The sequence below is a fragment of the Durio zibethinus genome, chromosome 27 (genome assembly GCF_047325235.1).
Source record: "Durio zibethinus cultivar Kanyao isolate XHJ-2024 chromosome 27, ASM4732523v1, whole genome shotgun sequence".
NCBI lineage: Eukaryota > Viridiplantae > Streptophyta > Magnoliopsida > Malvales > Malvaceae > Durio > Durio zibethinus.
In genome coordinates, this window is record NC_143188.1 from 13,746,022 (window position 1) to 13,761,065 (window position 15,044).

General features: G+C 29.7%; 1 protein-coding gene, 1 non-coding gene and 1 pseudogene across 3 annotated transcripts; 1 reads left to right on the forward strand and 2 right to left on the reverse strand.

Moving 5' to 3' along the window:
* Window positions 1-123: 123 nt before the first annotated feature.
* On the reverse strand, window positions 124-3,156 carry LOC149510962 (DNA topoisomerase 3-beta-like; annotated as a pseudogene). Its single transcript, XR_016334777.1, has 3 exons — window positions 2,701-3,156; window positions 2,186-2,365; window positions 124-1,221 (listed from the first exon to the last, which is right to left on the reverse strand). The product of XR_016334777.1 is annotated as a DNA topoisomerase 3-beta-like (transcript).
* Window positions 3,155-3,826, reverse strand: LOC149510963 (DNA topoisomerase 3-beta-like). Its single transcript, XM_089756551.1, has 2 exons — window positions 3,561-3,826; window positions 3,155-3,410 (listed from the first exon to the last, which is right to left on the reverse strand). The coding sequence occupies exons 1-2, from the start codon at window positions 3,596-3,598 to the stop codon at window positions 3,155-3,157; spliced, it is 294 nt and encodes a 97-aa protein (XP_089612677.1). The 5' UTR covers window positions 3,599-3,826.
* Window positions 3,827-9,297: 5,471 nt separating this feature from the next.
* Window positions 9,298-9,404, forward strand: LOC149510964 (small nucleolar RNA R71). The gene has a single exon (XR_016334893.1). It is a non-coding gene; the product is annotated as a small nucleolar RNA R71 (small nucleolar RNA).
* Window positions 9,405-15,044: the final 5,640 nt, after the last annotated feature.

The following is a 15,044-nucleotide window of genomic DNA, read 5'->3' on the forward strand; positions in this document are numbered from 1 at the left end:
TAAGAAAAGTTACACGTGTAATATGCTTCTTAATGAGTTAAATAAATAAAAAATCAAAACCTTTTTATTTCTCATAATCAATTTTTTTCAAACTAATTATGAATAATATTTTTGTATTGTTTTGTAATTATTCCTTTTATATTCCTTTGATATTCTAAGAAATGATATTTTCCGAAGTAAACCATTAAAGAACATTCTATTCCTATTAAAATTGATTATATTTTTATGAATATCATTTCATAATTTTACTCTATCATTCTATTCCAGGAATCAAACATTCGTTTTCTATATTAAAATAGCAAAGTTGAATTTATTGTTTTAAGTTACCATATCTCTTAACATAAAATTTTCGTTGCATTTATACATGACCGCCATGATATTGTTTTCCAGTTGCTGCTTTAGCTATAGGACTGCTAACTTAGCTCTTCTGGTAATTCCCAAGCTCATCATCAATAATACAGACCATTCCTCAAATCCAGTTATAGCTCTTTACCAAGAAAAAGAAATCCAGTTATAGCTCAAATCATACAGACCATTTATCCACCTAACTTGAAAGGAAAAGTTCATAGAAAATAAAGTTCAAAAATCTCTGAAACTCATTTTAGGGTCAACCCTTTTTCCGGCTGCACATCCCCTTCCCCTGTATCCGCCTCTACTCGTTCCTCTTCTTCTTGCACCGAAGCCTCTGTTAAATGATTTACCATGCTTCACCTCCACAAGGGAATGAAGCAGCTCATCACAAAGAATGCAACCAGTATGCAATGTAGCTCCATCTTCCAAAGGAGTTGTTTTCTCATTAAAGTCTACCTCTATGATTGTGAAGTCACATTCAGCACAGCGTTCTCGGGTAGTGGCAATCCGGTGAGCACCCTCAGGGAGTAAGACAAGGCAGTTGCATTTATTGCAATAAAGTCTCCATTCCGGAGCACTTACAGGGTCTAAAACAAGGGTTCCACTGCATTCGGGGCAAGCACAGACTCCCTGCGCCACCAGAGAATGTCGACATGCGGGATATGGGCAGAGGAAGCATGGCATGCCTGCTTCCTTCCCCAACTTCCCTGTACTACCTATCTTTGTTGAACCAAAGAGAGTGTCTATTCCTTCAAATGGAGGACTATTAGAACAATACGGGCAGAGAGGGAATGACTTGCCTTCCGGACCAGGCATGGAGAAGATCAAAAGCTCAAAATTATCCAAAGGACATGTAAGTTCTTTGTACAGCTGTAGAAAAATTAAAATGTCACAACAGGCAATGTTAAAAGTGCAGCCATTGATACAGATATGCTGACAACGGAATGCTGCCCCCTCCCCGCCTTTGAGGCTTTTCCAAGTCCAACCATCAACTTTCAAAACAACTCATAAGATCCAAAAGATTGCCACATATTGAGTACTATCATCCGTGCAATTTTTACAGTACATCAAGTTATTGAATGAAGTAGATGCATGCCATTGAAAAGCATTTGCAGCATAAGTTTCAATTGACTCTAATTTTCTTCAAGATTAATTTCTTAAAAACACATCAAACAAAAATCACTATTCCTACACTCAGGGCATCAGCATGGCTAGAGATGACAACGTATTGATGTCCAGTCAGGTCCCCAGGTTGCTCCAACCTCAATTCAGATAGGTTTCTATACAAGAGCAAGAAAGGAAAGAAGTGGAATCAGGCACCTGAAGTTTTTACATATTATTCCTTCCATTCCATTTTGTTTACCCTTGTTAAACTTTTTTTGATAAGACAAACTCAACTTTGACTATTTTTTTTTAAAAATATGTTGAATTAAAAATTTTTATAAATGTTTTGAAATTTTTGAAATTCAAAATTTGTAAATCTTATTTTTAAAAAATTTTCTAAAATTTTATTATTTTACTAAAAATAATGATCAAACTTGAGTTAGTTTGACATACATAATAGGATGGATGGAGTAATAGATTCTAGGATTGATCTAAGGACAGGAGGAAATGAAAGAAAAAGAAAAAGGTGGTGGGGGTGGGGGGTGAGAAGAAAATGGCAAGCTAAGGAAAGAGATTTATCAAGAGTGCTTAACTACTTTTCCTTCGAATCCATGGATTTTGCAAAGACGCAAGAAATTATTTATGGCTTATATGCAAGGTACAACATTCCATATGATAATTGTTCCACTAAACTATGAATTTTGCAAAAGGTCCAGCATTTTGGTATTACCTTGATTGTTCCCTTTTGAGGAAGGTAGTAAACCTCCTCACATGTGCCACAAAACAAACGTTGCGGTTGTGTAGAGATGTACTTCATCTACCGCAAACATTTACCACATTTACTAAGAGCACGTCCTGAGTCAGATAGTGGGGAGAATAGCGCTTCAAACAAGGCATCCATGTTCTCAATCTGGAAAAAGAAGGGGGTGTTAAGTGATAAACAAATAATTCCAAGTTACAATATCTAAAAGAAATCATAAAAACAAGTCGAATCTTCATCCATGAAATGTATACACATGAGCATCCAGAAAAGTGAGTATGTGGTAACAACAGCAACAATAAAACTTACTACAATTGCACTGTATTTAGAACCATCTGTTGGGTAAGACTACTAGAAATAAGTTCTATGGTAAGCAACCCTAATCAAATGACAAACCAAAAACTTACCACAATTGTTCTATGATTTTCATGTACTTTATCCAAGATGCTATTTAAGCATGCAAGTACAACGTATAGTTCTCTAACCTGCTGAATAAAATAACTGAATTTTTGCTTGAATTGCTGTAGTACATGCTGCACAACACGAGAATGATTTGCCTGACCCTTAGCAACCAAAGTAATCTGATGCTCAATGAAACTGCGAATTTCTGGCAAACAAAGATCTGGATCAATGCATTGATAGACTCGTATCAGTTTTATGCCTAAAGTAGTTGGAACCAACTTCCTACCAACTTGTACCTGCATTTTAAGTAAGAATGAAATATCCATCTCATACAAAGATAAGCTAACATTTTGCGTACAAAAGCTAAATATCACAAGGATAAACTTAAATTTTTTGCATAAGAATTTATAAACCTGCACATAATTCCTCTCACATATGTTGTTTATATGCACAGGTATTGATGCATCTGTGCCTATTCCATTCCTCTCCATCAGAGAAATGAGCTCACTCTCACTGAGATAATCAGGGGGAGAAGTCTCACCCTAAAGAATTTTGAAAATCAGGCATCAGTAACAATATTTGGACACTTGATGATTCATTAAATGGAGGTGAATTTTTGTTTACCTCATATAACTCTACTTTTGAAACTCCAATTTTCTCCCCTTTCGTAAGCTGAGGATGATTTTTCTTATTTATGGCCATCCATGGCATAATATACGTTAATGCTTGTGTCGTGACGTGCTGCCCGATGCAATGGAAGAATTCTCCACCAACTGAAAATTCTACTTTTGTCCTGAAATAGACACCAATAATAAATATTATAAAATGAAAAGAGAAAATACTAATGCGTAATTAACCAATAATATAGAATCTAAAATCAAAAAGTTTCACTGAGCAAATAACAAGTAAGAGAATCATGGCAAAACAACAGCAACAAACATACCTTTTTCCACCAGGTGAGATCAGAATCATAGATGACATTGCACTATGGTGCTGTATTTAGAACCATACCTTCAAGAAGCTCAATAAAAACAAGGCCCTTCTCAGTAGCCTGCCCACCTACCCACACCTTCCCAACCCGCTGACCACCCAAGTCTTTTTTGGTCTTGCCCCTTTTGACATGATCCATTAAGTAACAACCTAGGCATTCTATATTGAAATTCACTTATGTTAAATTTCTTTATTTTATTCTATTATTCTTTTTTTTATTTTCACAAAATATAAATTCCATTTCCCCTGTATTAGAAGATTGTAAATAGAGTGAATCAAATACTAAAATTAGTAGAATATCATCTTCACGAAGATTGTAAATAGAGTGAATCAAATACTAAAATTATCTCACCTTATCTTATATTTAGAGGAATCAGAATAAGAATGAATTATTATGAAAACTAATAAAAAGCAAAACTTAAATAATGTAATTAAACTTCAAAACATGTAATAACAATAAAGTGAGATGAAATTAAATTTAAATTAATGCAAATAGCAAGTAACTAATTGAATTAAGATGCAACCAACTTAAATTAATCTAACCAAAACTTAAACTATGTAAGAACCTAAAATTAAAACCAAAGTGTACAAGATTACTTAAATTGAATGTAAACAACAATGTATTATAAAAACCAAATCATGCAAAAGTAACTTAAACATAAAATCATGCAAAAACACTCTAAAACCCAAAGATAAATGCAACATGCAATTTAAACAAATTAGCTTAGTTAAACCTTAACCAAATTCAATGAAACCTAAAAACATGCATTCTAACCAAATTAATACTAACTTAGATAATAGCAAATTAAATCAATACCAAAGCAGTAATATAGAAACTAAACTAAAATTGATTAATTAAAATATGTAAACATCAAATTAAAGAGAAACAGTAAGCAAATCACATACATTTAAATTGATTTTAATTGAAAAAGCAAAAACTTAAACTTAAACTTGAAATAGAACTTGATTTGCCTTGAAAACTAAAAATAAATATGAACAAACTAAATTGTAGTAAAGAAAAGTTTTAAGAACAATAAAAAATTAAAAGAAAACAAGAAGAAAGATAATAAACAAAAGATTGGTCTATCACCCCATCCATAATTTTTCCTAATGCCTAAGCCAACTATTTATAGAATAAGAATACATAGAATTTTAAAATTAGAAGGATAGGTAGATGGTGGCTATGCATAGTAATTACTTTTAAACCCTTGACAGCCTTCTTGAATAAAAACTCTAACCTGAACTAGGCTTTAGCTTGAATTTGGCTTAAATCTTAAAATCAATTGGTCTTATGTTAGATTCTTAGATCTTGGACTTATGCTTTTAGTTGAAGAGTTCTTGGAGAAGATAAAAGTAAAATTCTAAGTTATGTTCTCCTCATGTGCTACCTCTTTTTAATAGTACTCTTTTATCTTCATGCAAATCCTACCCTTAGAAAGAATACCCATCCAAACTATAATTTCCTAGTCAAAGTAAGAAAATATTCTTGAAATAGGAAAATTAAGGGCTATTTGGACTTTTTCAAGAATGGACAAAACTTTCAAGTCATAATACCACATAAGTCTCCAAATCATCTTTATTGGCTAATAAGAAAAGACTCGCTGCAATGTCATCCATTAATAATCCTTTGCATGTGCACTATTTAAGCTATCATGGACTTGCTTTTAACTTGAATTTACATATCTATCCATAATCACAGCCAAACATCCATTACATAATTCATGCATGAATTTTCTAATATTTTCAACTAGATTCATCAATTCTAACTACAATAGATTCGGCAAAGCAAATCTTGTAGAATTTCATCAATCCAACTTCAAGATTTTCAAGAATCAACATGAACACATCAAGAATAGTGCAAGATTGCTCTAAATGTATCAAGAATCATCCATGATTGATCAAGAAACTCTAAGATTCTTCAAGATTCACCAAGATTCAATCTTTTCTTTGAGATTTCTACAAAACAGCAAATTAAGCATATTAGGAGTAAAAAAAATTTATTTTAGTAAAAACAAAGCAAAGTTAAGTCATTTAAACACTAAAAATAACTTTATTTAATAGAGTTATCAAACCCTCAAACTTGAACTTTTGCTTGTCCTCAAGCAAAATGAACTTTACTATATTAAATAGACATGCTTGAAATCATATAAATTTCCTATGGTCAAATCTTCATAAGTTCCTTAAAAATTACATGATGAATATAATATAACTTACAAAAAATCTTAGACACAATTTAAAAACCAAGACTCATTTAAGAGTTAGTTCCTTTTAAAATGTAATTTTCATATGCGTGTGTGAATAGTCTATCTCATATCACTGCAAGTCATTCAATTAAAGTTATGTAGACATCAAATTAATATATCACCTCAAAACATGCACTAATTTCATAAGTTTGACTATCACATCTCTTTCCACTAATGTAGCCACACTTAAATCAAGGATTAATTTGTCTTTATTAAGCTTGTAATGTAAAGTTAGGGTTAAGGTAGGATAAAGAAAAATTTAAGCTGATAATCCCTACACATGCAATACTTAGGATTTTTTTATTTGATGAGAAATCTTTCAAAAGAATTATATACCTTGAAACTTAGATTTTTCTTTCTTTTTTTTTTTTTGACTTTTCTCTAAATAGTATGCATTATCACTTAAGCAGCATTCTTTTTCTTTTTGTTTGAAATTGTTTTTCAACCTCTTCATACTTTGCATCCTCTTTCCATTTTTTTTTTTTTTTTAAGTTCACCCTTCATATCCAAATGTAACATGGCTCTCATATTTTGATTGATTGATCCATATGCACATAGGGTAAGGTAGAAAGATAACGATAATAAATTAAAAGATGGCTATTTCATATAGTTAAAAACAAGGAAAGGACTATATATAAAGGCTTAAAAGGGGTGAATAAGGATAAAGAAATAGATGTTAGCTTGAAGGGCTGAAACAATCCAAAGATGGCCTAAAAAGATGCTTAAACAAATTCTAAAATAAACATATAACTTTAAAGATCAATGTCGCTTCACACCTACATAAACCTTAACTAAACAAGCATACATCTCAAATAGTTAAGACGAAGTGCTAAAAAAAAGTGGAAATATCACAATTATAAATAAACTAATTCAAGAACTTATCTCATGCTTTCACTACATTCATTTTTTTTCTAAAAGCTATAATCAAAGTTAATCAATGTTAGTATCATTGGATTATGAGAAAATAAACAAATGAGGTAATTTATTGATTTTAAACATGACAATTTAAGCTCAAAAATAAAAAAATTTAAAAGTTTTGAAAAAAATTTTACACAAATTTTTTATCCCTTCAACTTCATCAACATATTGTCCTCAATGTGTAAAAATAGAACAATAAAGCACAAAAGTAAGAAAGATACTCCCCTAATTCACTAAGATTGAATCTAGAATTGTAGGAATTATCCATGTACCACACATCTCTTAGGCTTTATGATCCTTGTACCTACAAAAGCAGAAAATAACAAACCAAATGCATTATCTATTCTTAACAAAAAGAAATATAAAACTAGTCCTAAGTATGCAAAATTGAAATTTAAAACTTAAGTTGCCTCATACAAAGCACTAGCTATAGTCAAGCTTGACTATTTTAAAAAATTCTTATCCTTGTAAATTTACCACACCCTTTTTTGTAGAATAATTCATCTATTTAACCATCTTCTTTTTCATAAGAATCTCTTTAGGATTGTGTTTGAAAGCATTAGTGTGTACCGTTCCATTAACATGACTTTTTCTTTCCTTTTCTTCACTTTGGATGACTTTGATTTCACCTCCTTCTTTACTAATTTCTCATCTTTTTTAGCGTATATCATCCTATTTTTCCTCTTAGTTAGGTTTAGTTAAATTAGCTCATTCATAGCATTCCTTTCATTATCATCTTTCTTCACAACATCCATAAAAAACTTATTTTTTTGAAGGTGCTAAAACTGCCTAACTTAAATACAATCTCCTTATCTTTGAACCTTATAATAAGCTCCCCTTTGTGAACATCAATTAAAGACTTAAATGCAGCTAAGAATGGTCTTCCTAAGATAATAGGGATCTCTTTATCATTAGCTATGTCCATCACAACAAAATCCACTAGGAATGCATACTTATTAATTTCCACCATTCCTAAAATATGCTTAATGGATCTATCAGTCAATTGCTCATATGTTCCTGAAAGCTTCAAGTCTCTAATACATAATTTTTTAAAAATATACAAAGGCATTAATTGATAATTGAACCAATATCACATAAAATCTTTTCAAAATAAATAGAACCAATAGAACAAAAAATAGAAAAACTTTCTAGATCATTAAGCTTTTGTGGTAAATTCCTTTGAAGCATGACTCTACCCTGATCAATAATTGTAACATTCTCCAATTTCACTAGTAGTTCATCCAAAATAGGCTTTTTAACTTTTTGTGCGAGAGTGAATTGCTACCTACATTGAGTAGATTTCCTTAAAGTAAGCCTATTTTGATCTTCATCTTTCCTTGCCTTATCTTGAATTTTGATTTTTTCCTTACCCTTTTCTTCCACAACTTTAACAGCTTAGCCTCCACTAATGGTCCTTCTTCAATTAATTTCTCAACCATATCATCAATAATCATTTCATCATCCAATAGCTCTTCCTTTATCGATTCATTTTCCATAGCCATGCCTTCTAGCTTAAGTGCATCTTCACTTAAATCTTCCTCAATTTCATCTTCACATGATTTTTCCTTAATGTTTTCCATTTTTTTTCTTTCACAAGCTTAACAAAACTTGGCATATTTACCAAAATAGGTTTCCTCATCTCAAACTTATCATCAGAATCAACTTTCTCAATACTTCTATTCAACTTTTCATCTTTTTGGGTGATGATGGAATTACATTGCTCCTTACCTTGTCTTTTTGGGTTTTGCTTGGTATTACTAGGTAAGGTTCTTTAGGGGCAACTTGTAAGGGCGCTAACAAGTTAACCTATTTGAACGTCAAGGTTTTTTATGAAAGTTGCTTGGTTTTAAGTGAGGGCACTAACAAGTTAACCTATTTGAACGTCAAGATTTTTATGGAAGTTGCTTGGTTTTGTAGGATTTGGATGATCATCTTTTCCATGAAAGGTTTCTTTTCTTAAGATATGCGAAATGGATAGTATTGGGGTTGTTATGGTTAATGAGAACCAAGTAGGTGTATAGGTTTAGAATGGTAAGTGGATATTTGCCCCTAGTTATTACCCTAAAAAAAGTTTGGGAAATGTTTCCAACCTTGGTTATAGATGTTTGAGTATGGGTTAAATTGTTGTTTTGGTTGAGCAACAAATTAGACAAATTCAGCTCTAATAAAACACAAATCTTGAAAATGGTTCCTCCTATAAATAGCACACAAGGAAAAAAGACTTTGTATGGTTTGATCATGGTTTGGTGTAGAGTTGGTTCCTAAATAATCAAATTTCTTAGCTAAGGTAGCAACTTAGGAAGTAAAAACGGTTAAGGCATCAAGTTCATATACCCCAACTATTTTCTTCATAATGACCTTTCATTAGACCATCCATAATTGTTCATGGCTATCTTCTCTATCAATTTATATGGCTCATCATCAATTGACTTGCTTATCAAAGCTCAACCAACAACAACAACATTTATGGTTGTTCGAGCTTGCATCATTAGCCCATTATAGAATATTTAGGCTTGTAACTACTTGGGCAAACCATGATGTGGGCATCTCCTAAATAATTCCTTGTATTTTTCTCACGCATTAAACAAGGATTCAACCTTAAATTGTTAGAATGCAGTGATGTCATTCTTTATCTTAGTGGTTTTGACCTGTAGGAAGAATTTTGTTACAAATTTTTGAACAAGGCCATTCCATGTAGTGATGGAACTCGATGAAAGAGAAGTCAACTAGCTCTTTGTCTTATCCCTAAGAGAAAAAAGAAAAAGTCTTAGTCTAATGGCATTATCAGTAACACCATTATGCCTAAAAGTGTCACAAATTTTCAAAAACTTAAAACAATGCAAATTAGGGTCATCACTATGTAACCCACTAAATTGGATAAGTTTTGAATCATGTTTATAATAGATAACTTCAATTCAAAATTATTAGCCTTAATGGTTAGCTTCCAAATATTAAGTTGGAAGCCATCTAATTATGGGAGAACATAGTCCCTCAGTGTTTTTTGATTCCCTCAATGTTCTTTGATTCTCTTGTTGTTCAATCATTAGTTGCTCGTGAATTGGTCGTTTTTTACCTTTTTTTCATAATTTCTTTATCAAAGGGCAATGACTAAAACTATCAGCTCTATACATGCAACATAAGAATAATCTAACAAATTAAACAAGAAAAGTAAACTCCAAACTACAAGCAAGATGTTTAGTATCAATATTGAACCAACTGCAACAATCCTTGGCAACAATAGCAATCACTTGATTGAGAATTTGTAAGTGTTCATAATTGGAACAAGTAATATAGAATAAGTAGATATCGTTCCCATAGAGATTGTAAATAGAGTGAATCAAGTATTGAAATTGTATCACATTGTCTTATATTTGAAGGCATCAAACTAAAGATTGTAATTACTTTTAAACCCTTAACAGCCTTTTGGAATAAAAACTTCAATTTGGACTAGGATTTAGCATTTATTTAACCGTTATTGAATTAAGCTTGAATCTTGATATCAATTGGTCTTAGATTAGATTCTTAGTTCTTGGATTTGTGCTTCTAGTAGAAGAGTTCTTGGAGAAGAAAGAAATAAAATTCTGAGTTGTGTTCTCCTCATGTGCTACCCACTTTTCATAATGTTCTTCTATCTTCATGCAAATCTTACCCTTAGAAGGAAAACAAATTCAAATTAGGATTTCCTTGTCAAAGTAGGAAAACTTTCTTGAAATAGGAAAACAAAAGGCTATTTGGACTATTTCAAGTATAGATAAAACTTCCAAGTCATCATGCCGCATAAGCCTCCAAATCATCTCTCTTGGCCAATGAAATAAGACTTGTTGTCATGTCATCCATTAGTAATTCTATGCATGTGGATTATATAAGCTACCATGGACTTGCAGTTAACTTGAAATTACACATCTATCCCTAATCATAGCCAAACATCCTTTACACAATTCTTGAATTTTTTTATATTTTCAACAAAATTCATCAATTCTAACTCCAATAGATTCGACAAAAGTAAATCTTGCAAAAATTCATCAATCTAATTTCAAGATTTTCAAGAATCAACAAGAACACATCAATAACAGTCCAAGATTATTTCAAATATACCAAGAATCATCTAAGATTGATCAAGAAACTCCAAGATTCTTCAAAATTCACCAAGATTCAATCTTTTCTTTAGGATTTCCTACAATGCAACAAAATAGGCACATTAGAAGTTAAAAAAAAAAATTTTTTTACCAAAAACAAAGGAAAAGTAACTAATTTAAGCACTAAAAATAACTTGATTTAATAGAATTATCATTGCTAGTGATTTATATATATTTTCACATATCTTTTTGACACATTGATGGGATTCGAACTCTCATTTGACATGTTTGTATAAGTCTTCTTAACTACAGGATCAAGAAGCTGAAAACATATTTTACATATTAACATACTTACAATTATAAGCTTGGTTCTTATATTTACATTAAAATTCTTCTTTTATATTATTAATAAATTTAATATAATTAAAAAAAATTATTATCGTAAAATATTATTTCAATCCCTCAAAGTTAAACATTAAGATTTGTTACTCTTAAAAGTTAATATCATGGCCGACATCATCATTTGGAAATTCGAAAAAGAGAAGAAAACAGAGCAATTCTCCGAAACTTACAATGAGCAATTGTCAAAAAAAAAAAAAAGGCAAAAAAGGGACTTGACTACCAAATCCTCCTTCTGCTTCAAAATAATTAGAATCCCAATCCAATCAAGTTGCTATCGGCTTCATCCAGAACTCAGTTTCTCAACAAACATGCCTTGTAAGATGTCTCTTATCCTTTCTATTACTTGGATTTTCGACTTTTAAACTCACATAATCTAATTCTAAATCAACTAAATTAAATTAGATTAAACTTTGACTCATGTAATCTAATTTTAAATTAACTAAATTAAATTAAATTGGACTTTGACTCATATAAAATAATCCAAAAATGATTAATTTGATATAAAATGTGTTCACAAATTTGATTAAAATATTTAAATTGACCCAACTCAAAATATTCAAATCAAGTATAATAATAAATCAAAATCGAATCATCCCATATAAAATTAGGTATCTCAGCAATTTACTCATGGTAAATTGGTAATGTTATTTGAGAAGGAAAGAAAAGTGTATAAATTGAGGACTAGGAAAATATAAGTGAAAATTCATTAAAATAAATTCAAAATACAAAAAAAAACTAAAAAAAGATTAAATACTAATAAAATGTAACTTGAGAAATGACCACACACCAATGATGCAGTTTACTCCCATTACTTGAAAATAAAATGTTTAAGCTTGAATAAAATACTGATTCTCCCAATCTGTTTTTTTTTTCTTTATATAAACAACAGCAAGCTCATCTGATCTTTTTTTTTTTCATTATAATTATATTATAAGTTGTTTTTGCAATTAAAATTGTATTGAATTATTTAAAGAAAGTTAGAAAAATCAATGAAAACACGTTGAAGAATACTTTATTTAGATAAGGAGTATTCATGTAAAGTGAGTTTCCAAAGCAACTTTGAGAGAAAAGCAAACATTGACTTTGAAAGTCACATTTCTTTATTATAAAAACTTGTCACATTTCTCTTCCAAGAATCTGTTTATCTCTGTGAAAAAAAAAAAAGTAACTAAGATTATTTTGTCACGTCTAAGTTGGGGGGAAGTCAACATGTATGAAAAATTAAGTGTAAAGGCATTGGCCAATTTTAGAGCATCAATTACTTAAGGATATTGCATTTGAAAAAGAAAAAAAAAATGACAACCAAGCTTCGGTAAACCAAATTATAGTAATGTTATAAGATCTTGATATTTGATATTCATGGAGATAATTTTAAAATATATTTATTAAAATTTAATTTGATAAAATATTTAAAATAATTTACAACAAAATTTAGAAAATTACAGCAAAATATGTCAAGCTATGATTGTATATAAACATTATGTACAAGACAAAAGGGAACAACAAATTAAAAATAAATAAAGAGAAGTGAATTCATGTATTTATATCATATTTATTCTATATCAAATTTTTGTAAAAATACAAAAATTATAATATCATAATTTGTGTTAGTACGTCAAATATAAAACATTTATTTTTTTATTTTTTAAACCCATGTATGAATTTTTTTTCAATTTTAAACCATACTATTTACTTTTTTATCATTTTTCATATCATATAATTTCAAATATAAAATTATTAGATTTGGAGTGTTAACAGCCAATAACATACCTTTAAGCTTATTATTTTTTGATATTTCAAGTTGTTCAATAAAATTAAAAATCTATCATTATATCAATAAAATAACCTCGTGAGCAAGGACGGCAGCTTTCATTAGAGTCTAGTCTGGCCGTGCGCTCCCCCAAATTTTAAAAACTTTTTTGGACATTATTTTTCAATATTTTTAAGATTTCTTTACAAATAAATTAGTTAGGCTCTTTCAAACTTAAATTTATTGTGTTCAAATATATTATTCTTTACTTTAGATTTACTTATTATAAATAATTTTTAAGTAAAATGAATAAGTTAATTATTATTATATTTTCACAAAGATGTAGATTTAAGTTTAACATATATATATATATATATATATGAGTATTATAATTATTAAAACTAATTAACAAATATTCAATTGACATCATTTTCTCTTTTTCTTAATCAAACTTTTTTTTTTGTGAAAATTGTTATGAGCCAAAATAATTAAAATGATTAGTTTAAGTTTCCTTTCATTTTTCATAATTTTAAAATTATCATGTAAAAAATTAAATGATTTTATTTACTCGTATTAAAGTTTCTACTCTATTGCTTTAAAATCTATTTTTATTTAAAAATATCTTTTAACCTTTTTAATTTTAATACTTAAGCATGCTTATTTTCTTTAAAATTTGTTACATACCAAAATAATTAATATGACTATAGCTTAAGCACCTTTTCATAATTTAAAAGTACCATTTAAAAAATTATAAAGTTTCAATTTATTATATTAAAATCCTTGCTCTATTGTTTTAAAATGTATCTTTGATTCAAAAAAAAATAATTTTTTATGAATTTTTTATGTTGATATTTAAAATATTAAATATGATAAGATAATATATTAATAATGTAAAAGATATAATATTTTCTTATAAAAAATGTTACTAGTGATATATATACATATATATATATATATATATATTCACATATCTTTTTGATACAATACGGGATTCTAATTCTCACTTTACATTTTTTTAAGTCTTGTTAATTACTTGATTAAGAAACTGAAGGCATATTTTATCTATTAACATACATATAATTATAATTTTTTTTTATATTTACATTTAAAACATTTTTATTATTAATAAATTTAATATATTTTAAAAAATAAAAAATTATTATCGTAAAATATTGTTGCAATTCCTCAAAGTTAAACGTTAAGATTCATTACTGTTAAACGTTAATATCATGACCGACATTGTCATAACGTCTAGATCCGGGGATCTATCGCTAGACATTGACTTAAAGGAGTCGCCACCAATCTTTTTTATCTAGGTGTGATTTTTTGGGAATATTGACTCAAATCTCATAAGAGATTTGTTAGAGATTTGTTAGATATTGCTTGATGGACAAGAAGACTTGCAAAAGAAGAATTCTAAGAGAAAGAAGATTCTTAATAGGTAAGTTTGACTTGCAAGAGAAGAATTCTAAAAGGAAAAAGATTCTTAATAGGCAAGTTTGACTTACAGGTGAAGAATTCTAAAAGAAGAGGGATTCTTAATGGACAAGTTTGTATGGTTATAAATAGGTGAAGTCTCTATATGGTTAGGTATGAGAAAAAGATGTAAGAGAGTTGTAGGGTTTTGTGGGGTAGACACCCCATAAGAGTATCGGGGTTCTACGTCTTATGGGTGTGTATGTTTGTTTGTGAGTGAACTAGAGGAGACTGAGAGGGTCCACATAAGTATGATGTATGGAAGCATATGGGTATGTGTTTGGTTATGTTGAAAGAGTGCACAAGGGTTTGGGTTTGTGTTTGTTTGGGTTGAAAATACTCTATAGGACTAGAGGAGATTGAGAGTGTCTTATGAGTATTGATTGTTGAGTGGGGTTGATGATATGATGTATGTTTGTAATTCTCTACAACTAGTGGATCTTTTTTCTCATCCGTGGATGTAGGTCAGTTGGACCGAACCACGTTAAATTGTTGTCTCTCGTGTGTTTGATTTATTGTTTGATTTCGCTTCCACTGGTGTAATTGGATTGGAGGCTTTTAGCCCAACAAAT